At 45.8% G+C, this 26,334-nt stretch overlaps 1 protein-coding gene across 13 annotated transcripts; it reads right to left on the bottom strand.

Moving 5' to 3' along the window:
• Window positions 1-503: 503 nt before the first annotated feature.
• Window positions 504-26,334, bottom strand: ZMAT3 (zinc finger matrin-type 3). 13 transcript variants are annotated; one of them, XM_087739323.1, is made up of 9 exons: window positions 26,197-26,334; window positions 25,778-25,900; window positions 21,964-22,290; window positions 20,245-20,364; window positions 18,286-18,452; window positions 18,074-18,174; window positions 16,896-17,053; window positions 14,344-14,520; window positions 508-905 (listed from the first exon to the last, which is right to left on the bottom strand). In XM_087739323.1, the coding sequence occupies exons 3-9, from the start codon at window positions 22,231-22,233 to the stop codon at window positions 585-587; spliced, it is 1,314 nt and encodes a 437-aa protein (XP_087595449.1). In that variant the 5' UTR covers window positions 22,234-22,290; window positions 25,778-25,900; window positions 26,197-26,334; the 3' UTR covers window positions 508-584. The 13 variants fall into 13 exon arrangements, 11 of the variants coding, with proteins under 11 accessions (XP_087595453.1, XP_087595449.1, XP_087595450.1 ...); XM_087739324.1 differs by having other exon boundaries at window positions 25,809-25,900; XR_015700455.1 differs by lacking the exon at window positions 25,778-25,900 and adding an exon at window positions 1,754-1,835 and having other exon boundaries at window positions 784-905.

Here is a 26,334-nt window from a genome sequence, read left to right as displayed (position 1 = left end):
GTTCGCAGTCCCAGGAAGGTAACTCATTTCTTTCTGTATAATTTACCGTTTTTATAACAGCACTTACAAACCCCAGTAAACAACAAGTATGGATTAGTTAGGAGGCCACCTACCATGAAATTAAATGGGTAACTGGCACTTTTAAGATGCTTATGTAAAATGTCATTGTCCCCCCACTCACAGCACCTGAAATTCTTTATTTTTAGTAAAAAATTTAGTAAAAAGTTCTTTACTTTTAGTAGCCTTTTTGCGAGCTGGGGTCAGGCCTCCTCTGATAGTACTACCTAATGCCCCAACACCCAGCAAAATAAAAAGGAAAAGACTGAGCTTCTGTGAAGTGAGAGCACAGGGTGCCCTTTTCCTCCCATCTCTTTGGGGGATGGGGACCACCATGGCAGGTGCTGTGCCAATATAACATAAAGGAAGGTCACTGCCCGGTGAACTTGGACTCAACACAGGACATGAAACTACCGTCAGATACAGCAAACAAGAAGAAAGAGGGGAACAAGCAAGAGAAAACAGTATGAATATGTATTTATTCGCAGAACCCACATACAGACATGGAGACATGATGTTGGGACGGTTCAAGCCCAGCAGCAGCCAGCCCCGCGGCTTGGCAGAGCTCCTCCCTGGATGAGGGAGCAGGCTGGCGAGAGGTGGAAGAGCGGCGTCTCTCCCCGGGCAAGTAGGTTTGTCATTTGGGGCCGGAGGCAGCCGGCAAGTTGACAAGGATGCAACGTGCAGAGCAGCTCGCCGGTCCTGGGACGGGCATCTCCACCCCTCCCTGCCCTGAGCAGGTTCAACGCGGGGCTCTGCAGCGCGTAGCTCCCGCAGCGTGGGAAGTTTCTTCTCTTTGAGTGTGGTTGAGAGCATTCACGGTCAGTGTGGCCCGTGATTTCAGGGAACTGTAGAGGGAACGTTATTTTACAGTGATATTTGGAACTAAGCACTGGGTTTACAAATATCCTTCCCCCAAATACAACGCTGTAAGATTTCTCTTGACTCTCATTTTTACTTCTATCAATTCATCTTTGATGTATTGCTCCCTTTCTTAATAGCAGAGGGAAAGGGGAGGAGGAAAGGGGTGTTCAAATTCCACTCTATCAAAGTCCTCACAGTGTAATAAGAGCTCAAAAATCCATAAAATTAGCCATTGTCTTTCAGCTGCAAAATCCACGTCACATGCCAAGTATTGCCACAACAATAGAAACTTCTCCATCTTTATTGCCACAGAACATATTGATTCATTGCAATGTTTCCCAGGAACATTTGTATTTATGCACATGACTCTGGGAACATTGACCAGATAGGGTGGAAAATCTCCAAGCCACCTCTTTGGCCAAATGAGATTTTTCAGCTGAATCAATGAGACCATCCTTCGATTTTCAATGCTCGTGCTGGCATTTTTATGATAGTGGCTTTGCCTTATTAACAGAGCATAGTGAAACCAGCTTGTTGTTTTCCCCCTCCTTTTCTTCCATCCATTATGCCAAGGGACATTTATTACTTTTTGATAAAGGATGCACACTCCTCCCTTACGAGAGGGGCACTGAAGCAGGACGAGATGGCTCCTGCCTTTGTGCACCATCCCCAGAGTAACCAGGGAAGGGCAGGAACCGGAGAGTAATCATTCAATAAAGTGACAAAATACAGGACTGAAGAAAAAAGCTTAGATTAAATAATTCTTCGATGTCCCTTATGTCTTCATCTCTTTCTCAAAAGGCATTACGTGCAAAGCGGAAAACGGTAGTACTTTTTGTATTAATAGAAGCGATGAATCATCTAATGCCATTCAACAGTTGGAACGAATATCAAGGTTCAGGTTTCACAGCTGGCTGTAAGAGAGACAGGGAAAAAGTCGTGCGGATCAGAAGTTGTTCGCATTTTGGGGAAGATCCACGTTCAGCCCCGAGGACTGTGACTTCCCCCGGTCTCTAACTAGTAGTCTGGAATCAAAGCTCTCCCTTTCAAGCCTTCAAACTTAATTCTTGATCTCCTGAGCTCTAAACAGCCAGACGGAGCATTTTCAGGATATGCAAGGAGGGCAGCGTGGGCTTGGTGCCATGCAGCCAGCCTCCAAAAACCCAAAACAGCCTTTGGAAGGACGATGACAGGCTGCTTCTAGGTGTCCAGAGCATCTCCTCGGGCCGGCAGCAATCTCGCGGCATCGCTACGAAGGCTGCAAAGAGCCAGGTTGCGCACCGAGGGTGCAGCCCAGCGCACACCCGGGGCTGGCCCTCTGCTCTGCTCGGCGGGGACCCCTCCCACGGCCCACCGGCACCCAGGGGCCTGGCAGGGTCTCTGTGGGCTTGGGAGGAAGCCCAGGGTGAAAGGCGGCTCTGGAGCAAGGCAGGAGTAGGTCCACTGGTAATGTCAGATCTCTTTTCCAAAGACCTGTGATTTTTGGGATGCTCACTCAGGTGGGTTAAAAGCTGAGGCGGCCCCTGCCCATGAACCATTCTTCTCTCACATCTCCTAGAGGCTGCCTGGCCCCCACCTCCAACCCTTGCACCACGAATACCTGAATAACCACGCGGAGTGGCACCGAGTTGTTGGTACCAGTTTGCCATAATACATTAGACCGTCAAGTACAGCGAAGCAGGAGCTGTTTCACGTGCGGTTCAGCTCTTTCTGCTGCAGAGGTGGCAACCTGGGTACAAACTGCTGCAGCCATCTGGGTTTAATCCACCTGCGTAATCAGTCAGCGTGTTTGGAAAAAGCCTGGATGCAAGCCTGCCAGTCCGTGCCGTTATGACTAATCATGAGAGGGGAAACAGAGGGAGCGGCACGCATGAGGGCTAGGAGCAGTACAGTCTCCAGAGCAAGAGGAATTAATTGCTTGCATCCTAATTCTTTGCAAGGTGTGGAAGTCAACGGGAGGGAAGGATGCCCACGTCTTGCAGAATGAAGGTGCGTAAAGCCAGGGTCACCTTTCACAGCAAAACTTCATAGAAATTAGATGACAGCCCATCCGTGCTAAGAGTTTCTCCACATCAGAGGTTTTGAATTGCAGCAGAATAATTCCAGCATCTGTAATTAGCGCTTCCATTAAATTCTCATTGCTCTCATATTAATTTCAGGAGTTTGGAACTGTCAGAAGTGTTATTAAGGGATGCTATCCTTGTCAGGAGCTGCAAATAAAAGTTGAGCTCCTGATTAGAAGTTTAGGGCAGCCCTCACTATTTTCTGCATCAGAAGAGTTTTTGGGTTACCCTTTCAGTCAGTACTGTTTCATTACAGAGGGTCTCTAATTGTTCCTGCCTCAAAGAATCATAGAACCGCACACAAGGATGGATGTTTCCATGTGAACCAGTTTGATTATTTGGGCTTTAAAAATATACCCAGGTTCCTGGCTCTGGATCTAGCCACGTCCCCAGCACAGCCCCAGCCGTGGGGACCGGGGCAGGGGGGATTGTTAGGCTCGGACAGGGAATAGGCATCGCCTGACAAACCAGATATGCGAAATTTCTTGTGCAAAAACCGGCCACCTTGTGCTACAAGGCTACGCTGCCTATACGTGTCCGCATACATTGCAGAATAGATATAGGGGCTCGGAGAGGGCGGCAGGCGGGTGCTGCTGCCAAGCGTGGCTGCTCTGGGGCCGAAGCCAGGGCTCGGGGCTGCTCGCCCCAGCAGCTGCGGGGTTTTCAGCCAAATATTTGCCAGAAAATAAAGATTCGGATGGACTGAACCTCACGGTACACTCCTGTCAAACTTGTGTGTTTTCATTGGAAAGTGAAGCTTGAAAAATTAAGAAGTCACAAAATGTCTTATTTTGGATTATAAAGAAAGATTTCACTCCAAAGGATGTTTTGTTTTGGAATTCAGGCATTTGTTGTTAAATACAAATCAAAACCATCTTTCAGTTACAAAAAATATACATTTGGAGGGTTGAATAAGGTTTTACTAAATCTGATTTTTCCATATTTTTCCATACATACAGAGTGACAATTCACAGCAATTATTTTTTCGGCTTGGGCAGTAAACAAAGAAACGGGCTATTCATCCAGTGAGCTGCCAAACGCATTTTATTCTGTTTGATGCTGAACATCTCTGAAGACTGAGTTCTGTATTCCCTTGGTTACTTTTTAATTACATTGCAATAAAATTGCAAGGAATCTAATTTTGCCAGACGAAGCCCAGGGACTCTGTGGAAGGTGATGGGGGTCCAGCTATTTTATACACTAATTACACTAGCATGGGCCCTGGAATACTGAGCTATTTTTATTCATTCATGAAAAAAAAAAAAAAAGCCTTTTCGTCTAGATCTGAGTGACTGCTATTTCATTCTCAAAAATAGTCAATGCGGTCTTCATTTCTCAAAAAGCAGCTGCCCTCTTCTGTTTTCAGGGGATATTAGCACCTTTTGAAATCCTAATGGGTGTGCTGGTGAAATCAAGATAAAATACTATCGCTTTGCCTGCCCCAAAACAACAAACCAATATCAATAAAGCACTGCCACCTTTCTTAAAACCTCTGAAAATGGGGCAATATTAAATAAGAGCTTGAAATATGGGTTTAAGGAGGGAATTGTTTGGGATTTCTAAAAGTATGTCTGCAGTGCCATCAGGAGGTGCGATCACAGCATGGGAAAACTTGCCGGAGCTGAGGCTGAGCCGGCTGGGTTAGGCAGCCCAGCCGCCAGGACAGACTGACGCTGGCGCGTGGACGTGGGGACGGGCATCCCGCACACGTCTTTCACGGGACAACTGCGTCTTGGCAGCTCCGGTGCCCGCGAGAGCCACCGCAAGGTACCGCCGCCTCCGCAACCACCCCTCTGGCTGCAGCCAGGACTTCAGAGCCTCCAGCCAGCCGAAGCCTGACGGGACTTCTGCAGCCAGGCGGCTCAAACACATGCACACACATAGTCCTCTAAGGGGCTACAAGACTTTTGAAAAATTTCACTCTTGATTTTTTGGTAGCCCATTAGGAAACCATGGCCTGAATCTGCAACGGGTGGGAGGCTGGTGGGTGCTTACCAAGCCGGACACCACAGCCCCCAACAAAGCTGCTGGACCAGCAGCTAAGCGGGAGAAAGGGAGCCCAGAGAGGTGGACACCAACTACTATGACTTATTTTGGAATTACGAATTACCATGACCCATTCCTTCCAAAACCGGTCTCAGTTCTGTATCGTTCTCCATTTTTTTCAGTTACTACAGCCATTCCTCCAGGGAACAACAACCAAACGCTTGTTAGCGCATTTCAGGAGGGTGACCTGTCATCTCCCAACATGATTGTTCGCTTGTCTTCTGCCCCATAAAACGCATCAGAAAACTGCTTGCGCTGCCCAGTAAAAGCCCTTAGAAGAGGGATCAAGTGCCTCACTGCATTTACATTAATATTCAGCACAGCCAGATTTGCCACGCATGTATTGCGCCTTGTATATTATTTATATCCTTATGAAATAGCAATGAATCCAATCATAGCACACTTGCTCTTTCCCCAGAAGGACAGGCAAGATTCCCCCGAGACAGAGAAGTGTCACAGCTTCACCAAGGCCCCATTAAGGAAAAAGCGGTGGCTCAAACAGGTAAAGACGGAGCGAACAGCCGCTCCCCTTCTCTGCTCCGAAGGAAGGCCAGCCACGAGGGTGCTGATTAAAACTGGCCTCTTGCTGCCTATGTGGAAATCTTTTCCAAGTACTAGAGCCTGCCTGGACTCAGGGCACCCGGCTTTGTACACGTGCTGCAAATGAACAAGATTGCCCCCCAAAAATACTACATTTCATCACGAGTTTAACCTCATAACAAGAACCTCTGCTGCAGCTGATGATTTGGGTTTAAAAAAGGTAATAACATAAAGGCAGAAAAAAGAGGAGTGAAGCTGGGAGGACGTACCCCTCCTCAGCTGGGCTCTGGACCAGCGCCGCCCTAGCATCTCACAGCTCCTCTTTTGCGTGTCCTTCCGTGGGCTTTCCACGGGCACCGCTTGACTTTCAACATTTCCCTGCAGTCTCAGCACTAGATTTCCATGCTTCGAGGGTGTAAAAGTCAAACTATTTGGAAACAGCCTTAAAGCGCACAAGGCAGATGAAGAGCTAACACGCATTTAGCCCTTCAGAGGCTTAATTCCTGCAAGGCGACAGTCTGCTTCGGCCAAACAGCCACTCCACGGAAGCAAAACGCTGCAGCCCTGACTTTTCCACAGTGCTGTAGGTGGCACCAGCTGTGTCGGGTTAAAGGCAGCCCTTCCAACATAGGTAAGTCATTTCTAATAAACAGAAATTGGAAAAGCCTCCAGCATCAAAACAATATTAAGGATCGAATCCTTCTGGGAAAGACACGTGGTGTTTGTCTGGCAAAATTGCTGCCAGCCATCCGACACTATAATTGTAGAACATTAGGTTTTATCCCAAATGTCAAACATAAGCGATGCTCCTGCGTGACGTGACACAGCTTCATTTCCTTCTGGAGGAAATCTAGATCATCTTCAGCAGCACCTGCTGGGCACAGGGGGACCTCAACCAGCCTCCAGAAAGACATTCAAATATTTATGGTTGACTGTGCCACTGCAGGGTTGAGATGACGGGCTTCTATACGGAGCATGTAGCTTGAGACTGGTGCGCTGCACCCTAGCAGAGACGGGACTGTAGTCTTTAACTTTGATGTAGGCAGTTCAGGCAACCCCAGCTCTCCGCAGGGAATTGTCCTGGAAAACTCTAGCTAGGATTGTCCTGGAAAACTCTAGCTAGGATTGTCCTGGAAAACTCTAGCTAGGCTCACAGGCTACGACTGCACCCACTGGGGTCGCACAACCACATGCTAACGACTCTCCTTGTAGGGGGAAATTTTGTAGAAGACTAACTCGCTTGGGTTTCTAAACCTTGCTTTCAAAGACGACTTGCAATCAGATTTACAAAAATGCTACAGCAATTTAAAATGTCTGCTGAGATTTATGAAAACACCCAAACAGATTAAGGTGCCAAATGTTTTTAAGTGTTACCCATGACCTATGCCAGTCTTGTGCCAAGGGTTGGCAGGATCACCCAAGGGAACTTCAAGTTTTCTCTCTCTATTCTCATTTCTTCCACCGATTATTACTTTTCCCTCTGGGACGTGTACATTATATTCTTTTTTAAGTATTACAGCCTACAATACAGACCCAAGGTGTATCTTTGGGTCCTGATATTTTGGGGAGGCATGCTCTGATTCGGAAGACCTGTGCTGTATTCACCGTGGGAATATTGCGTTGTACGCCAACGACAATAAATGCTGGCTGGCATTTTGTAACCTCGAGGCTCTCACGAACCGTTTCAGAGAGCTTGGCTGCTCACCCATTTACCGCGCAGTTTGTTAAGTGGGCAGCCTGACAGGTGCAGTAACACAGCTTCGCTTTCCCCTAACAGCTCTGGGACACCGCTTCGGAAATCAAGGCAATGCCTTCGAAGCGAGCGAGAGGAGAAGGCATGCTGGCTTTGTTACCGCAATCAGAAATGCAAGTTAAAAGTATGCATGCTAATTGTCAAGACTGTTGCCATATAATTAGCATCTATAGTCTGTACCCAAATTAGAACTCCCTTGGAAGCTTATTATGTTCTAATATATACCCAGCACATATATACATATAGCTGTGGTCTGACCCATCCTTGCATTTCTTAGCAGCTGTGAGAAGATCAATGCTAATCTAGATTAACAATGTGTCTTCAGATCTCTGTCCCACGTATTAGACGCTAGGCAATGCGTGAAAGGACTCCAGGCTGATGTAACCGTCTATCGAGAAACCCGTTAAGAGGAGAGATACCACCCCACACATCCACATCCACCCTGGACTTCTAGTGCCTCTCTTCACACCCTGTTCACCCACAACCTCCGATGCTTCCTTCAAAGCTTCAGGTACGTGGCTACATCTTACGTTTTAACCAGTGCTGTCATGTCTTCTGTGCTGATATTAGGCTAACACACAGCCCACCCTAAGGACAAGGGCTTAACCCGGCCCTGCTGCATTTTGCCTTTGCGGGAAGCGAGTGCAGGAGACGGCGCAGGCTGTTCAGCCGTGTGCAATGATCCCCAAACCTGCAGCCCGCCCGTTCTCCGGGACCGCAGCAGATCAGCCTCAAGGGAAGGCTAATACAAAGGGTCCGCAGCATAGCTCGGATTTTATCAGACATTATTTCAAGAGTATAACTGCAAATATGGCAGCTGAATATCCAGCACGTGTCCTGGGACCGTGGGATCGGCAAAAGCAGGCTGGTACTATCCACTGCTGCCTCCCCTTTTACCGCCTCCGTTTTGTGTGCCACCGCACCCATCCTGGGTCACTGCAACCTTGAAACATCTGTCTTGGTTTTATTTATATTCTTCTGCTACCACTTTTCTCTGTACTTTTCAATAACATTCATTAGAAATTACTTGGGGTTTGCGTAATAAGAATCTGTGCTTCACACAAGTAAACAAATTTTAAATCAAAGTCGTTAAACAAACATTATAAAAGCTGTCCTATTAATTACATTTCTGTGACTATGTCGCAAGGTAAACCGAAGATAGACTAGCCAAAAATAGACCCCCAAAGACATAGTGACAGAGACCAGTCAGAAGAGAAAGCATGAGAAGCACCCAGCTCTCGTGCCGGGGTACCTGGGTGCCAGGTACCAGGCAGACCACAATCCCACCTGACATAAATAAATGCAATACCCCAGAGACGAATTGCATTGTTCCCCTGTCTGAATTTGGACCTGCTAATCCAAATATGCTCCGAGTATCACTGTGACACGAGTAGCAGGAGCTCACCAGCTTTTACAAACAGGAGCTGCTTGTCCAAGACTCCCACGTATTTGGTCGTTTGGCCATTTCCTAATTAAGCCCAACACGCTGCTGCTGAGATACCGCAAACAGCATCAGAGGTAGCTGCAATGAGGAGCTGCTGGAAAATGATCTCTTATAAGTAGTGGATAATACCACGGAGGAAGAGCCCTTAAAGGGACTGCTTCGCATGCAGGCACACACGTACATGGCAGGTCAAAGCGGAGAAGGACGAATCCCTCAAGGTGGACCGAGGCTGCAGCCAGCCCTCCCTTGCTCAGCAGCTTCCACTCTCGGCCGAAACAATCCCACCTAGACAAGTTCACACAGAGCAAAAATGAGCCATCGCCATAAATGACATCTCAGTCAGCTCCCAAGCTCTCTCCTCAGCTGCATCATGCCATTGCTTTTACAAGTCCCTTAAGTCTGAAGTATTCTTTCCAGCCTCCCCGAAATATCAGGTGTTAACCCCTACGGCATCACCTCTTCTGGGGCGCAGGGGTTTTGCTATTTGGCTTTTCGTAGGTTTTTTCATACCCATGTTTCGTCTTTTAAAATCCAGGATAATGTAGTGTTTTTCACACTATTGGTCTCACTGCATCGAGCTAAGTACGTCGTCTGGCTTCTTCAGGTAAATACGGCATTCCTGCCTCAAATTCCACAGACACATCCAATGCAGCACGTTTAGTTGATCATGCAACTGTGTTCATTTCTTCTTACAACCCTACACCTCGTTCTTTCATTCACAGTACCTCTTTGTACCTTGATATTGAGAAACAAGCCTTAGATTAATACTTTAACATCTTCATGTGTACAGCAAACGCCTGCCAAAGACACTCTCTAGTCTCAGATAATATACTGTGGGTAATCTTCCTATCTCTCTTTACACTTGTGTAATTCCACCAACTTCAAATAGATCTGCTCTTGTTTTATGCAGGTAGAGAGGTGAAGCAAGCCCAGTGGAATAAGGCCAACTGAAAGCATGTCACTCACTGAAGGATTAGGGCAAGGAATTCTCGGTATTATCTCTTACAGCAGCTCGTTACTGTTCCAAAACAGACAAGCAGCATCCAGTGAAAATGCTTTAGGAGACCTGGAAGTAGGAATAGAGAGAATTTATGTGAAGTGGACATAAATGAATACAGAACAGCCTTCAGAACCTGCACTTTACAAACATGCACCCTCTACAGTTCTCCTAAAAGCTGTTGCTTTTCCACCTCTCCACTAAGATTTAATGGCAGAAGCAATATTGAGAGCGCTCTCTGCCAAGTTTTGTTATTTTTAAACCATATGCTAAAGTCCATTTCCTAACCATTGTAGTCCATTGTAAAGCCATTATACGAACAATGAGAATTAAGTGATTATGAATCAAATTGTTTTTAAAATCCAGCCATTTTCCTCAGTCTGTGAACTGAGAAGCTGAACGGAGATGTGGCAGGGTCAGCAGCCTGGTATTTAAAGGCCTTGGGTTCAATCTTCCTTTTCAGCCACAGACTTTCTGGGCAATCACTTATTTTCTCCAAACTTTACTTCCTCGGCTGTAAAATGTTGCAAGACAACTAAATGAGATCCTTAGACACCAGGGTAATTAGAGAAGTGGGAGGAGGGCTATTTATGCTTTCAAATCATACAATTAGTTTTAGATTTTCATCCATTTTTGTATTATTTTATTTGCTGCCTAATTTAACAACCGCCTGTGACTCTGAATTTGGTTGCCCAGGTATCTCTGCATGTCACTATGGTTTGTTTGGCTGTACGAAATTGCTATAAAATTAATATAGAATACAATTACCACATGTAAGTATTAAAAAGGCAGCGCTTTAACATCCGATAACAGGGACACGCTGCTCTGTAGGAATTTGCTCCTCTCTGGTTCCTAGGATGATCGCAAGTAACACAGTCTGCATGGGCACAAGACAATGAAGGGCTGAGGTGAGATTTAACATTAAGCTGCACTTAGAGGTTTTTATGACTCCGTTTACTATAAATGAGAACACGTAAAGCCTCCTGCATTTCATCGTTAGCACAGAAGTCGTCACCTAAGCACTGAGGCAGCAATCAGCCCAACAAAATGGGAAATCAGGATAATTCCACCATGGTGTCGCTATTCTCTGTAATGGTCCAGTGCCTCGAACAGAGGACAGGGGAGCGCATCCCTGTTCACAGCTGCTTACACGCTCAGAGCTGTGCCTCGGCAGCAGTCACGCACGCCGAAGGCCTTAGGTGTGCCACCAGGATACTGCCCCGCGGTCGCTGCGCTGACAGCGTGGCTGCAGCATCAGGGAAGGGCAACGGCTTTCTCTTTACCTGAGTCGAACCCAGCAAACCCCAGATTTTCCCTGCTTCAAGGCTCCAGTTCAGAGCGTCCTTTCTGTTTGGAAAGTCATTGACGCTGCATAAGCACATGATCTTCTGGAGCCCTCAAGTAATGAAAGAGGGAAAGAGCACGCTGGCAAAAAATGTGCAAATGTAAGTCGCAGGCTCAGCTTGTCCCCACCTTTTTGCAGTGAGAGTTGAAAGCCAGTCCGTGGTTCCGCCTGGGGCTGTTGCAGAGCTTGTGATGTCTACTCGAGGGGAAAGCACAGCCTGAAACAGAGCCTTTCCCGCACCTTCTGGTTCCCATCCTGTCAGATGCTGAGCACTCCCAGCCCCTCCTGAAGCCAAGGCAGCCCAGAGGGAGAGCTCAGCTGCCTTTCAGTAATAGTTGAAAGTACATCGACCCCCCTCCAGAGTAACAAATTCTACACCAGACTATACTCCTTTATCGGTGTATTAAAACACATTACTCATGTAGTCGCGCTCAGTGCTAGGCTGAAATCAATTCAGTCACGCGTAGTCCAGCCACATCACGAGCAGCAGCAATACCAAACACTAAGGCTGTACAATGATAAGAGCAAGATGATTTATTATATACTGAAGAAGAAAAAAAGAAAGGAAGAAAAGAATCATCTTCATCAACTATTCTCTCATGGGGTTCAGTACAATATAAAGAAAATAAGGACAAATGTACAAAACCAACCTGACAAGAAGGCTCTAGATGAAACACGTTCAAAGCACTTGCAAATGATGTTGCTGGACAGATGCAGAAGGAAATTAAATCAAGTAATTTTTCCCCTGCAAAACACAGACTGAAAAACTGATTTTATTTTTAAAAATCCACAGTCCTGCCGTCATCTGCGGATACTTCAGATAAAAAGATACAATTTTAACTGCGATACATTTTTTAAAGGAGAGATTCCCAAAACTACTGTTTGACCACATTTATTTGAAAGTGGATTTTTGTTTTCACTTCCAACTTTATGCAGATGGCAAAGAAGCCAGCCCAGCTCAAAACAACAGGAGCTTAGCCACTAACTTCAAAGAAACCAGGTCCATACTTCTCCATTTTCTGTTAATCCTTTGGCGACCATGGCATTTCTTTTTCCACAATTGGCCACAGATGTCCATCTCATCCAGAGCATCCTTGTACATATGGTTGTAAAATTGAAAAGAAAAAAAACACAAAAAAACCAAACCACAAACCAAAAACCACGTATATGAGAAAACATCAGCAGTATGAAATTCCTGAAGGGTTTCAAGGCTTGCTCCTACTCAACTAAAGTCAACGTACTTCAAACGGTTTTAGCTGGAGCACGACCAAATCCTTACGGAACCAGATACACATTCCTCAAAAAGCAAAACCGTAAGAGTGCTGTAACCCAAACACAGGAGTAAAAGACAAATTTTAGCAATGTACCTCACCTGGCCCTAGCCAACATAATATATTTAGCTAGGGTATTTAATTTACTCCTGACTTGGGCAAGATTCCCGTTGGTTACAGTGAGAGTATTACTTAAGTAACGTAGCAAAAGGACATCATGCATTAGTAAGCCAAAATATGAATCCGTGCTTATGGCAGTAGCTTTCCCTTCTAGTGCCCTATAATGGGCACCTAGACAAGGAAAAAAGACAAGAAGCTTTACAGAAAAAAATCTGCGTTTTGTTACATTGATGACCATCCTAAGCAACTCCACAGAAGTTTTCAGGGTTCCTTTTGATGTACTTGAAGAAAGCAAAAGTCAAAACTAGACCAATGTTAGGCAAGATTATAACACATTTACTCATTAGTGCAGAATGCAAAAGAACAGCTAATGCTTAATACAAACAAAATAGCATCACTTTCATACATCCTCACAAATACATGGATTCCACATAGTTTACTCCCTTGCCTTAAAAGAAATGCTTAAATGTAGTATGAACTTCATGGGTCTCTAAAAATATCATCCCAAGTTACCAAAGGAACCATTGGAGCTAAAAAAAAAAATAAAAAAAAATTAGAAACGGACATTCAAGAGCGAGTTGCAAGGAAATCCCCATTTTTTTTGACATGAAAAGAAACAAAGAAGATCCACTGGTTGGATTTGGGATTTTTTTGGGTTTGGGGTGGGTTTTGTTGTTTGGGTTTTTTTCCCCGTCAAGGGAAAGAAAACAATACATATGTGGGAGGGAAAACATTTTCACAAATATAATAAATACCTGCTCTGATCCAAAAGCAAAGTGCGATGTAGAGTTTTCTATTTAAACAGAAACAACCTACAGAATAATGCCTTAAATATTAACAAATCAATTAGTGGTCAGCACAGTAAAATAAATATGAACACATTGATTTATATTTTGTTTCTAGCAGCAAAGGTCATTAACCTACTGGCCAACGTGACAGCTTCACAGAAGTCCTGTTTCTTGGGTCTGGTACTTTGTTTAACAGGAGAAAAAGATTCAGTGGGTCTGGAAAATGGTACTACAGCTGTACGGCATTCTCCCCAGCCCATCTATGTCAAACTGGGTTTGGCCAGGACGTGTTTTCAATACGTGTTTTGAACAACGATTTGGAGAACAGCTTTCAAAAAAAATAAAAAAAAAAAAAATCAGGATCCACCCAGTTTCTCATGCTGACAAGTATGAGTTTGGATTGGCCTGAACCCCAATGGTATTAGGAAGGTGGGGTGTTTTCTCTTTGCAGTCAACAATTTTCTGTGCTGGAGGGAGAGCGGGAAGATCACAAACCACTAAGCAATGCTTAGGGAGGGGCAAGCTTTGGTCACTTGTAGGGAAGGGCCACAACAGAGCACTGGGGCAAAGCCAGCCTCAGCTGCTTCTCCCAGCAAGAAAGATCTTTCCTCCCATGTAGGAAACCTGTCCTGCTCCTGTCGCTTGAGTCCCGCTGCCTGCTTTATACCTGCTATATAACCCACCGCTTTGAAATTCTCAGGATGATGACATTCACTTGTTGTACTCCCTTACACAAACAAAGCAGCTACAGGCCTTGGTCCCATGCAGAGAGGAGCCTGCAGGAACAGCGCCCCGCACCTCCCTCGCACGCCCTCCCGAACGCAGCAGCACACCGGCGGGCCGTGGCACGCTTGCACCAGCTGCTACCAGGAGGTAACAGCACATGGAGCAAACGGAGTTTTGATACCTCCAGCGGTCACTGGAAATGCCGAATGAGGAGCAGATCATAGATCGCTGCGCTGGGAGCAGGAGCAGCAACCAAAGCAAAGCGAAGCACGCGAAAGCAGACAAAAATGCCTTCTTGGCCCTAGCAATAAGCTAGGCAACACCAGTACCTCCAGCTCGTATTTTACAAAGCGTTGTTTTTCTGCTGCTAATTGCAGCCTGTGGGAAATGCCACGCTTTAATTCACAGCAAGAGGGATGTTTAACCATAACGCAGGGATCACTCTGGTGAAACACGCTGTGGTAAGGCTCATCCAGCTCCCTCTGTCCCTGCACAGCGGTGTCAGACTAGCAAAACAAAAGACAGAACACAAAGAGAAAACCAGAGCCCTTCTTTGACTGCAAAAGATGAGGGGAAAAGGCTGACAAGAGATTTTTGCAAGGGGAACGTTCTTCAAGGCCACGCAGAGGGTGAGCCAGGGACAGAAAAGCACAGAAGAAACAGAATTCCAGGCTGTCAACACTGCTTGGTTAGTGCTTTGCAACCTGGGCACCTGTCCTCCTACCTTCTAACGTGCCCCAGTACACAAACCCTATTTAACTGGGCTTTGCACAAAGGAGGGGAGGGAATCCCATTCAAGAGGATGTCCACTGCTCTGCCTGCATCTGCAGGGCAAGGATCAGCATGGAACGATGAAGGGGGTTGCTTTCAACTACTGTGCAAGAGCTCACCTTGACTGGATTTAGGAAGGCTGTGTTAAGGTTGTATGGCTACCTGATGCTCAGGTAGCTAAAGATAACAATACTCGATTTCTGAGGAGCAGCCAAGTGCAACAAACCTTTCTGAGGTGGACTCGAAAGATGAATAAAAACTATCTGGATTCTTTGTTAGTTTACTCATTTTTCATTTTTTAAGGCAAGCAGAAAGTCTTTCTGGAATGCAAGAGGCAGCATCAGAATGGCGAAAAAAGGGGATGGGGGAGCTACCTTCAACATTATGCAGTGGTAAAATTTACCCCTGGTAAAATGCTACTGAAACCAATGGAGCTGCATCTAATTCTACTGCCTAGAGAGGAGCAAAAGACAAGCCATGATGCTTCCTCTACCCCCTCTCTGCACCTGCCACTGAAGTCAGTGAAGCCATACCAGCGTACAGCCGTAGCAGCGCAGTGGTGAATCAGGTCCAACAGAGGTTACCTACGTGCTGTACTTGCCACCGGAGCCAACGTTTGAGAAGCGCTCTGAACTGGATTCCAATTGCAGCTCCTCACATCTACTCAAATGAGCGGGAAAATAGATGTCAGCCCTACTTCTGCTCTTTATCTTCTTTCTACTTTTGCTAAGGAAAATCAAAACAGACACACACCCTTTGGGTTTGTCGACACTTACAAAATTGCTTAACAAGTTTCACGAATACTTCTGCGTGGCCAAAAAGCTGTTACTCAAATAATCATCACCCCTGACATTTACATCCTGCCTAACTTTGGATTTTTGATGGTCCCTAAAACAGTGAAGTTCACGTCAAGGAATGGAATTAAAACCCATTCTGAGATGGGAAAAGGAAGAGGGGAAAAAATTCATCCAATATTGGTAGCTCTAGTCCAAAGGAGCATTTCACCTCTCCTCTATAACCCATTGGGGTTTTGTCCAGGGAATGGCATGGAAGTGGGACATACTGGTATCTGTTCCCCAAGGTCCAGACAGCCCTGCTCTCCCAGAGCAACAGAGCTGCAGGCCAGAGACCAACACTTGCTCTCTTCTACATCAGTATGCAAAGAAGCTACAGCCGACAGCTCCTTCCAACCTATTCTCAACCCTACCCAGTCTAAGGCAGAACCAGAGCAGAGCACACCTCATCTGAGCAGGTTTACTTTCCAGTTCACTTCATTAAGCCACTGAGACCCCCCCAGACTCTCTTCACGGAGATGAGCTACACCCATGGTGCATTAAGGTGCCCAGCCAACAACACTGAGAATCTTTTTTCATTGTTAACTGGTAGAAGAGAGTATTTCTGGATGTGGCTAATCAGCTGATATCCAATGTCAGATCTTCAGAACGAAATCTGTATCACAGAGGAAGTGGTACGAGGCATGACCCTCCAAGGAGAGGTATGCACAGCCTTTCTACAGGGATGTGGGGAGTACTCTGGGCTGTAATGGGGGCCAAAGCAGCAATTTGTGGACAAGTACACCACCTGATTCACACACTCACAGGCCCCATTCCTGCCACTCCTTTACCAGCTGCCCAGAGATCCGGTCTGCTGTAGGGAGGCACTCTGGAGCACTGCTCTGTGGCGTGCAAAGAGGGGAGCGGGCTTTGCACATGGTCCACCTGTGTGGTAGAACCACAGAAGTTCCCAGCACTTCTTGGGCTTTGCATATATTCATGCAGAAGGCTGAGGAGAAGACGTAAAGTCCTCCCCGCCACTCAATACAATGAAGAGCCTTAGATAATTAGCAAACAAACATCAAAAACACTTCATGTCCTGCACAGCGTCATCCTGCCAACTATGATAGAAAAAAAATCTAACCATACCATTAAGTTTGCAGGTGTTACATGTATAGCTCAAGAGCATACTCCTATCAAATGGAGCACAAAGCAGGGCATGTGGCAAACAGCAGGCGAGAGACAAGCTGCTCTATTTGCAAACTACTACCAAGGGTGGCGCATCATTGTACATAGCCTAGGTTCTCCATCTCATTCCTATACCGCTGTTCGGACACCTTGCTTTTATGCTGTTTGCTTTCTAGGTGTTGTCTGAACTCCATCTCCTCACTGGCCCCGGCGTTGCACATGGAGCAGTAGAACTGGCCGCTGGGGGTGACGCACATGGCCAGATCCCGAGGAATCCTCTGGCGTGAGCGGGGATTGAAGTAGGGACCTGAGGAGACAACAGAAAAGCCTGTTTTACCCATAAGAAAGAAAAGCTTGAGGCAGCTCAGTGACAACTTCTAAGTCCAACAAATGTTTAAAAAGAAGCCAAAGATGAGCTTCTTTAACTGATTAGAGTCTGAACCTTATTTTCCCACATGACTTCTCCACTGATATCCAGATGTACAGGGGTGTAGCACATAGGGAGCGGTACTTGATGGTATTTTCTCAAGCAGTAGAGTGGGCTTAGTGCCTTGGTCTTATTAAGAATCAATAGGACTTTGAAAATTAGGAGTCTAATCATTTAAGTGATAAGTCTTTTTTTTTTCCCCTTAACCCTCCAATTCCAGAATTAGAACAGTCTTTTTATTAGAATAAGGTGCCTCAGTTTAAAATTATCACAAAATGATACTTAATAGAACTTTAAAAGATTCATCTTTTCCACGTGACAGTGGTTGGAATGACATGATTAAACCAAGCTTCACCAGGAATCGGGGTTTCAGCTAATATGCGTTTATAACAACATTTAAAAAGAAAAAGAGAAACAGATGCTGGGCTGGACACTCTAAACCACCCTTTAAATCACAGTAAAGAGGCAAAGTTAGTATCTAACATGTGAGGAAGGACTCTACTCTAGGAACAGATGGTCTTAGAGGGAGGCTAACATGCTCTCTCAGTCTGGCCATGGGAGTGCAAGTACAGGTTGATGTGCTACAGTAGGAGTCAAAGCACCTGGCCACTTGCCAAGAAAATGAAGCAGGAAAATTGTCACCACTTAGAGCAGCCTTAGAGAGAGGCAGATGGTAAATTAAGTTACAAACTGAGAAACCTAACTAACAAGCAAGCTGACAAAACAAAGCAACTTTAGCAGCTGGGAGAAAACATGCAGACATGAAGGATCAGCAGAGCTAGGACCAGCTCCTTTCACAGCCTGTCTCTGCTAAAACAGACCTCAGAAACAGAAGAAAAACAAGCCTGTTTATTATTCATTATTATTCCAACTATAGAACAGATGCAAGCCCCCAGTTACCTGTGTTGTTTTGAACTGTATACATATTTCTTCTGTTCTGCATCATTTTATATTCATTCCCTTCTTTCCTTGCTCTCCGTTTGCCTAGTTCTGATGCATCCCTGAAGATTAAACAAATATGAACAGCTGCAATTCAGAGTTTTCTGAGAAAAAGACTGCCAGCGACACTGCCACACACTTTCAGCCTGAGCATGAAGTTGAACAATACCTACGAGAATGAGTTATTCTGTGCTTCTGCAAGACGCAGCCGTTTGGCATGATTTTTCCCTTGGTAGTGAGCCTGTGCCACAGCCGGAGAACTAAACGAGGCATCACAAAGCTTGCAGTAATCATTCTCTGTAGCCAAGATCACTCGGCCACCTGGTTTACTGGATCCCATCTAGCAGCAAAGGGAGAGACAGCATGTGAAACACAAGAAGGTTAAATCCTTGAAATATTTGAATCACAGGGACTGAGACCAGTATCATCTTCATCAGGCAACAAGAGAGCTGGAATTAAAGCATTAAAGCATGGGATTAGGACGCTCTCAAACGCTCCCCAAACTGTTCTTACAAGAACTTCATTTTCCCTGCCTCAGCCTCCAGGAGAATCCACAAATTCCTTGAGATCTAGGCAAATCCCTGGCCTCGGATGGAGAGGAAAGCAATCTGAACAAACACCCTGTACCTCTGCAATAGCTACAGAGGCTTGTTTACTCCACAGCAATGATTTAACTCCTCTACTCCTGACTGCTGGGCGCTGATGAACAGTGACTGTCACACTGAGGAAGACCCACTGAAAGGTAAAGGTGCTTCTCTCTCTCCTATTTACAGCGTAGCTGATCTCTCCACAGTACCCCGTCTCTACACAGCTCCCTGACCGCACTAAGAGACAAAGAAACAACAGCAGAGCTGCCAAACCTGTGATCTTTACCCTTCAGATAGGAGGACACCTGGATCAAGACTCCAGAGGAAGGACCCAGCCTCACATGTGCAGCTCCTGCCATGTGAAGGATACCTTGCCTGTCTAGTCAGACCACACACTGATCAGGGCAGCAACCGTATCTCCTCAGCCCGTATAATCCAGAGAAAAGTGCTTTGTAAACAGTGCAGCAGCAGCGATTCATACAGCCATGTCACCGCGGCACTTGCCAGGCCCAGTTTCTTTCATGTCTCCTTTGATACTGTTCAACCTTACAGACACACGCACACAATTCTGACTTCTACGTTACAACATGAATCCTCACACGGCCCCAGAGGGGCCTTTTTATTGCCATGGCCCATTTTCTCCAGCAGAAAACGCATCAGATACCCTAGCAGGTACAGTACCCACGTCCCACCACCTAGGACTGGATCCCATGCCCTCTCAGTTCGGTTCTGTGAGCCGCAAAGTCATTTTACACGGGACTGAGCCTCCCTCTGGTGGCTCCAACAGCATGTGTAACAGCCTACCACTTAAAGCACACGCTCTTTGCTTTTGTACAGACAACAGAGGCTTATGCTTTTGGAAATGGCAGGCACAGCTTCGATCCCTGCAGCCCAGCTGTGGTGCCCTGCACAGTCACATGCAAAAGCCAGGTTAGCTGTTAAGTCCCATGACAATCAGAAGCGATGAATTCTAGAAGAGGAAAGCAAAAATCACCTCTTGCCTCTGATGTTCCTGAGACAGAATTAATCTGGATCACTGAGGGAACCATCCATTCACCCTACACACAGGAATGAGCACTGCAAAAGGCTCAACAAAAGAGGAATTAGATAACAGCCCTGGGCAGTGGGTGTAGGAGCACCTAAGCACTTTTTCCACGTAGGCTTCTCTCACACAATGGTGAGATGATTGTGCAGAGCAGATGCCACACCCTCCAGTCCAAATCCAGCTCCAACAATGCTGTTTTATACCTTCCTTTAAACAACTGTAATCAGCAGCACATCAGACTTACCTAGGAACCAAAGTATTTGCCATACAGAAATAGAACATTTCAAGTCCAATATTCTGCTGCAAGGGCAGATCAATATCTGTGTCTTCAAAGGAGAGCAAACAGCTCACAACAGGCCATTTCCACCATCCTGTGCCATCACAAGGAAAATTCTTTCCCAACTCCTGCAGTAATCCTCAAAGCGTGAGACCTAGTTATCCTTACTGGGGATTAGGTGACAAGTAAGCAGCATGATCTCAGTCACCTTCCCATGCCTTACCTGAGCTGGAAGGGAGACAACCTGAGGTGGGGCAGGCTCAACCGAATTACTCGTTCTGGCAGGTGCCGGACAGCTATTGGCAGCATAGTAATTTCGGAGTTTCTTACTGTGGTTTTTACCCTGGAAAGAGAACCCAGATTAATCACTGTCCTAATAATAGTATCTTACACTGAAAGAAAAAGGATCCAGAGACCAAAAATGAGGAAGTGGCCACGAAGATGGCGCCTCAGGTAAAGAAGCTCTCATTCAGGTAATAACAGCTCTGAACTTGAGAGATGCTGGCATCCCCCCTTTTCTCCAAAATGCTCATCGCCTAGCACGATTGGACCTCATTCTCAACTGATTTTCTCAAATCATTAAGGTTACAATGAGTTCCTCAGTCTGTTTCCATTTCACTTAAAACTAGTATTTTGTGTTTTAAACATGAAACATTAACTGCTTTGCATAGTTTTTTGATAAGCCTGAACACACACACACACACACTTCTTTTCATGAGGCTGCAAGCATGAGTTAAAACATGAGACTGAATCTAAAAAACCCTGCTTCATGTTTTGTTTTCTCCTGGAAAACATATACTATAGCTCTTCTTGGTGTTTCGAAAACCTGACACAGCTACATGAGACTATGTATATGCATTGTGGATATATAGTACAGCATATGCATAAATGCAAGTTATGTACTATAAATGCACTTCCGTCCCCTCATGGCAGAAATCAGATGTTGAAGTGTAACGCCAATTCAACCTACCCCTCCGCTGGCATGATACCACTTTTTCAGGCCCAGCAGCAAACCTGAGATCTGGGTCCGGTGCCCTGAGGATACGGACAACCACCCTTTTGGATTTGCTGGTGGAGAAAGTTACTCTCTCCGTGTCACACAAGTATAGCACTAGTAAGAGAGGGTACTACCAAAACGGTGTAACTAAGACTATGAAATATTCGATCTCTCAGCAAAGAAGCATATGCAAATAGTCCCTAACCTATTTCAGACAAGTCAAGCAGACCAGCTCGAACAAAATTAATTTGGTCTGAGGTGGCTCAGCTGACGCTGTCCAACGCAGATGAGAAAGTTTGTGTAAACGGCCCCACCAGCAGCCCAGTCATGTGCATAACCTCAGGAAGGAGGCAGTGATGAGCACATGGCAGCAGCTCCCTTTCCTAACTGCACTGCTGGATCCAGCAGCAAACATCTGTCCAGGCCTCACAAAATCATGTCTGTGGAATCAGAAGTTCTCTTTTATTGGATGAGTGTACAGGTGGAAAACAGATCACATAAAGTGAAGGAAAATTATGAGCGTCTGCCTTTTCACCCATGCCATATTGGTACTATTTCTCTGTCCCTGCGGACAAAGTTTTCACAACACGTTCCGGTGACGACACCTTAAATGAAAGCACTGCAGCATGTCTGGATGACCAGCAAATTCAAGCAGGGTGAAGATATGTCTACAGAGCAGATCTAGCCACACCTTCCAGTCCTTTAGACGGTGTGTGGAGGTAGCTTCAGATGAGCTAACTCAAATGCTGCCGCTAGTGTGCAGCCACCTCAACACAGCACTCAAAATCCCCTTGAGGAGCTAAGTTAGTCCCCATGCGTTAGCCCACACTTAGCTCTGTGCTACCACAGCAACGCTACCGGCAGCGCACGCGCTGGCACAGGTATGTCTACACAAGCTGCAGATGCAGCAGCCCTGAAAGCTGTGCCTCCTGCTGCTCTCCTTACCTGGTAATGAGCCTGGGCTTGTTGTGCTGAATTCAGAGTGACATTGCAAAGCTTACAGCACAGAGGCTTACATAGTTCCTCCAACATAGGGTCCTGCTCCACCACCTTTGCAAGCTCTTCTTCTTGTGTGTGATGAAAGGAAGGCCCCAGTCCGAGAGATTTTGGTGGGGATAGTGGTGAGCTGGCTCTTGGCCTTGTAGCCACTGACATAGGAAGAGATGAAGGCTTCTCAGGATGAGGAAGAAGTCCTGCTTGCTGTAGAAGAATCATTGGCCAGGAAGACTGTGGGCATGCTACTTCTGAAGGATGAGGAGTCTTTCTTCAGATCTAGACCAGAGACACACAAAGGAAAAACAAATAAATAAGCAGCGCTAACAGGAACATCGACAATCCAGGGGACAACTTCTGTAACTTCATTGCCTCTGCGTTATGCCTTTTCACAACGCCAAGCAGGATAAAGTCAGTTTGTAGCACTTTACCGCACAGGAACAGCAGCATCCCGGACAACCAGGGCCAGATTAAAAGATACGTGTATAAGAAGTGGATTGAAGTCCAAAATGTAGTTTTTAGTACCCCACGGTACCCCCCTGGACAGGTGAAGATTCCCAACCACTGACAGTACCTGACCCACAGCACGCCCACCCCGCTGCTCCATGACCACTAGAAGATGTGACGCACCGCATGCACGGCACATACAGCTGTGTTAACGGCAACGGGATGGCTACAGCTGTTACCCCGTCCTCTTCTGACAGCCTAAGGACAAGCTCACACTCCAAGACCTAAACAAATACTACAACGTATTACTGCTCCTGATGACTTAAAAAGAACCCAAATATTTCAAAGCAGATTTTTTTTTTAATATATAGATAGTTATAAAATACACACATCCCTCTAATATTCACAAAGACCTTCCTGAGGAAAGATATTCTACAGTTAACTTTTCTCAAGTAAGTCAACAAAAAGCAAGGAGTGGAAACCAAACGAGCACACCTTGCTGTATGCAGTCAGCTCCCAAGGGCTCTCTTCCACGGTCCTGTTGAATGACCTTGGGCTATTTCTCATGTTTCCTTTACTAACTGCAACCAATGCAACATTTAAAAGCTGTATCTTCTTCTTCTGCAAAATGGAGAGCTTATCCCATATTAACCTTTATTCAATTATTTCTCAGTTAATTCAAGTTCTTAGAACTAACCCTACATTTCCAACAAGGGGTTCCGAGAAGCTTATTTAATTAAAGTTTATAAATCGCATCTAAAGCCTGGGATGAACATTCCTAGAATAATGCAGAGCAGTGATATCATGACTCAAGGCACAGCTACTTTTGTTAATGTCTTATTAGCCTCTTATCATAATAAATCCTGTTCGCTGCTACACTGGGATGGAGAGAAGCATTATCTTGGCCTTTGCAGATCACTTCCAGCTAGGGCTGCATTGGTAGCAACCATGATTACACTATGGGCTTTGTCCGTTTGTTTAAGCAAATAGTGAGCCACATCCACATTTTAAAATAACACTTCTGAAAATTAGGGAAATGTAAATTAAATGCCACCTCAGAACTTTGTTCCTAAGTCCCTTTTGAAAGTAGAATTTGACTTCAAAGGCATTTAGGAACCTGAAGAAGCAGATAGCATTTATCTGGGATAACTTCTGGGATTTTCAATCTGCTAAAATTAGCAGGAGATAAATACCTTGCTACATTCAAGCTATGGAAAATCCCAGTTGATGCCTGCATTTTTACGTACTGTATTATCTTTGTAAGTCTGGCTCCAGAGAGGCCTGTGTTCTATTAGGGAAAATAAAAAATAATTTAAAAATAAAAGAAAAAAAGAAAATCATTGGGACTAAAGCACTTAAGTGACACAAGCATTTCTGAAATGTTTACCTCTAAAAACAGATTTCCAAATAATACAAGATTGGAGGCAATGTAGTTATTACTAGTAACTAAAGATAAGGAAAAAAAGAAGTGGGAAAAAAAAAAGAAGAGCAGGCGTTGCCTTGGGGACAAGCTTTTAAGACAGTAATAGAGCCACCAGGAGTTTTTATGTTTTTAAATAGCCCTTCGCCATCAAGGCTCTGAGAAATTCCAGGAGAATTATACCTAACGTGATGTCACCATAAAAACAAAATCAAAATGGGTATCATGACGAAAGCTAACCGAAACAAGATAAAATGGAATCCACCCCAAAGAAGTCAAAGGAAACACAGGTATGGTGTGGTGCAAATCACCCATCAGCAGCGTAAATTCTGTAGTGTTACCTAACTTCTCTCCAACTTTCAGCATACATGTTCCTGGTTAAAGAGAACTACAGAATAAGACTTCGCTATCTTTAGTTTCCTCAACTAGTACTCTGTAGACAGTCTAATTAATTTCAGTGGGGCTACGGATGGAACAAGTTCATATTCGCGATGGTTAAATATACCATAACGCAGGCCTATCAAGGCAGTATAGATCAACTATGCAAGCAGGTAAGCATGCCATCCAATTTCAGAGTTTTATTACACCACCATAATGGGCCTCTTACCTTAAAATGGAAGTAAATTATAGCTAAATACTTCCTAGAGCAATATAAAGAGATCTACAGTAAATGGCAATCGGGATCCATCTGCTTAATTTTGCATGAGTGTTTGTTGCATCAGGTCTTCCATACGCAACTGTCGCGGATGAGATTTGTCATATACAAGAGAGGGGACAGTGCTTACAGGACCTGCATCCACAGGGGAAAAAGTATAATGTAGTATTCTTAGAAAATCTTTAATTGTAAGGTCATTTACTGTTTCTTAAAGTAAACAGCAGTCTGAAGACAGAATTAAGGCTGCATGGGCAATTTTAAAATTAGAACTTCTTGACTTGGCATATGCAACTCCAATTTTCTTCTAATGGTGATCTTTCCTCACTGAAATTGCTCCGGTTACGTTTGCTTCTTTCTTACAGATAGTATTTAAAAGAAAAACAAAGAATCACTCAAATTCAGCTTATTTACATGTCCCTTTAACCCTCCACTGCTGGTCGCTACAGATACCATGTCCAGGAGAAGGTAACAGGACATCTTTGACTCCTGCTTTCCCTTCACGTGAGAAGCTGCAAAATCTTTACGCTAGAAAACAGCAAAGGAACCTCCATCATCAAGGGCTTGTGCACATAACGGTACAGCCCATGCAGGGTAAGGACCTGCAGCTCTCCAGGGTGAGCTCAAGAGACATTCTGCCTCAAGACAGCATCTCTCAGATCTCAGCCATGCCTCCTCCTACGTGCCGTATGGGCTAGGATATACTTCCACTCGTTGCCAGTTGTCCTCAGGCAGATGCAAGGGGGACAGGCACGCAGCTCTCCGCACCGCTTCCAGGTTGGGGCATCCCAAGGGCGGCACTGAAGGAGGAGAGACCCAGCCTCCGCGCCCCGAGTACCACAGCCTGGTAGCACCCGGGCGCTGCTGGTGGCACAGATAACAACAGGGAGCAACCTCCCCAGCCGTCGACAGCACGGTTCTGGGAGAGGAACCGGTACGGCCTTAAACCTGAGCGTCGTGCGATGGGGAAGGCACGAGGCAACGTGACCTTCCTCGGCCATAAGTGGAAACCACAGCGAGACATCTGTGTGCCACGCATTCCCACCAGAATTAGTTTTTAAATGCAGTTGAGGCAACTAATAACAGTGATAGAAATCTATACAAATGATAAACAAGTTGTGGGTTTGTTTTTTTTTTTTTCTTCAAGACAGGAAGCATTTCCTCGCAAGCCCACTTGTATCATCCATCATACACAACTCTACCTTAAGGAGCAGGGCCACTAAGCCTGCGGATACCTATTTACTAACCCAGAAAGAGAGGGCATTTCTCGTCTCTTACATCAACGGGGTACCAGAAACCAGGGTGTAAATCCTGACATCCTAGCCGACATTTCTGCAAAGTCGCGTGCCTTGCAGTCGTGGTGACGGAGTCTAAGGAGAAAAAAAAAAACACCTGGGACTACCTGGGAATAACTGCAGCCCGAGCAAGAATTCAAGGCACCAACACACAGTTTTGGAAAGGCGGATGTAAAACCAGCGTAAAAAAAAGGCAGGCACAGCCGCCCCCATCACCGACGTACCGCAAGCACCCCTGAACACGGCACCAACACTGCCAGCCCCCCGGTAAAACCGTCATAAAACCCTGCTAAAAACCCGGTGCCCGCACCCCCGGCGGCCAGGGCCGCCCGCCGCCCCCCGCCCCAGGCCCGCGCCCCTGCGGCACCTACCGCGGCCCGGCCCGCCTCGCCTTGGCTCGGCTCGCCGCCTCCCCGCACAAGGCCGGCCGGTCCCCGAGGCCGCAGCAGGGCCGGGGCCGGGCCGGGCCGGGCCGGCGGGCAGGAGCGGGACCAGCTGCAGGAAGTGAC

The sequence above is a fragment of the Nipponia nippon genome, unplaced genomic scaffold, assembly GCF_047370975.1.
Source record: "Nipponia nippon isolate SJK-2023a ecotype South Korea unplaced genomic scaffold, ASM4737097v1 scaffold_7, whole genome shotgun sequence".
Classification (NCBI taxonomy): Eukaryota; Metazoa; Chordata; class Aves; order Pelecaniformes; family Threskiornithidae; genus Nipponia; species Nipponia nippon.
Note: the sequence above shows the minus strand (reverse complement) of the source record. Positions and strands in the feature narration are given on the sequence as shown.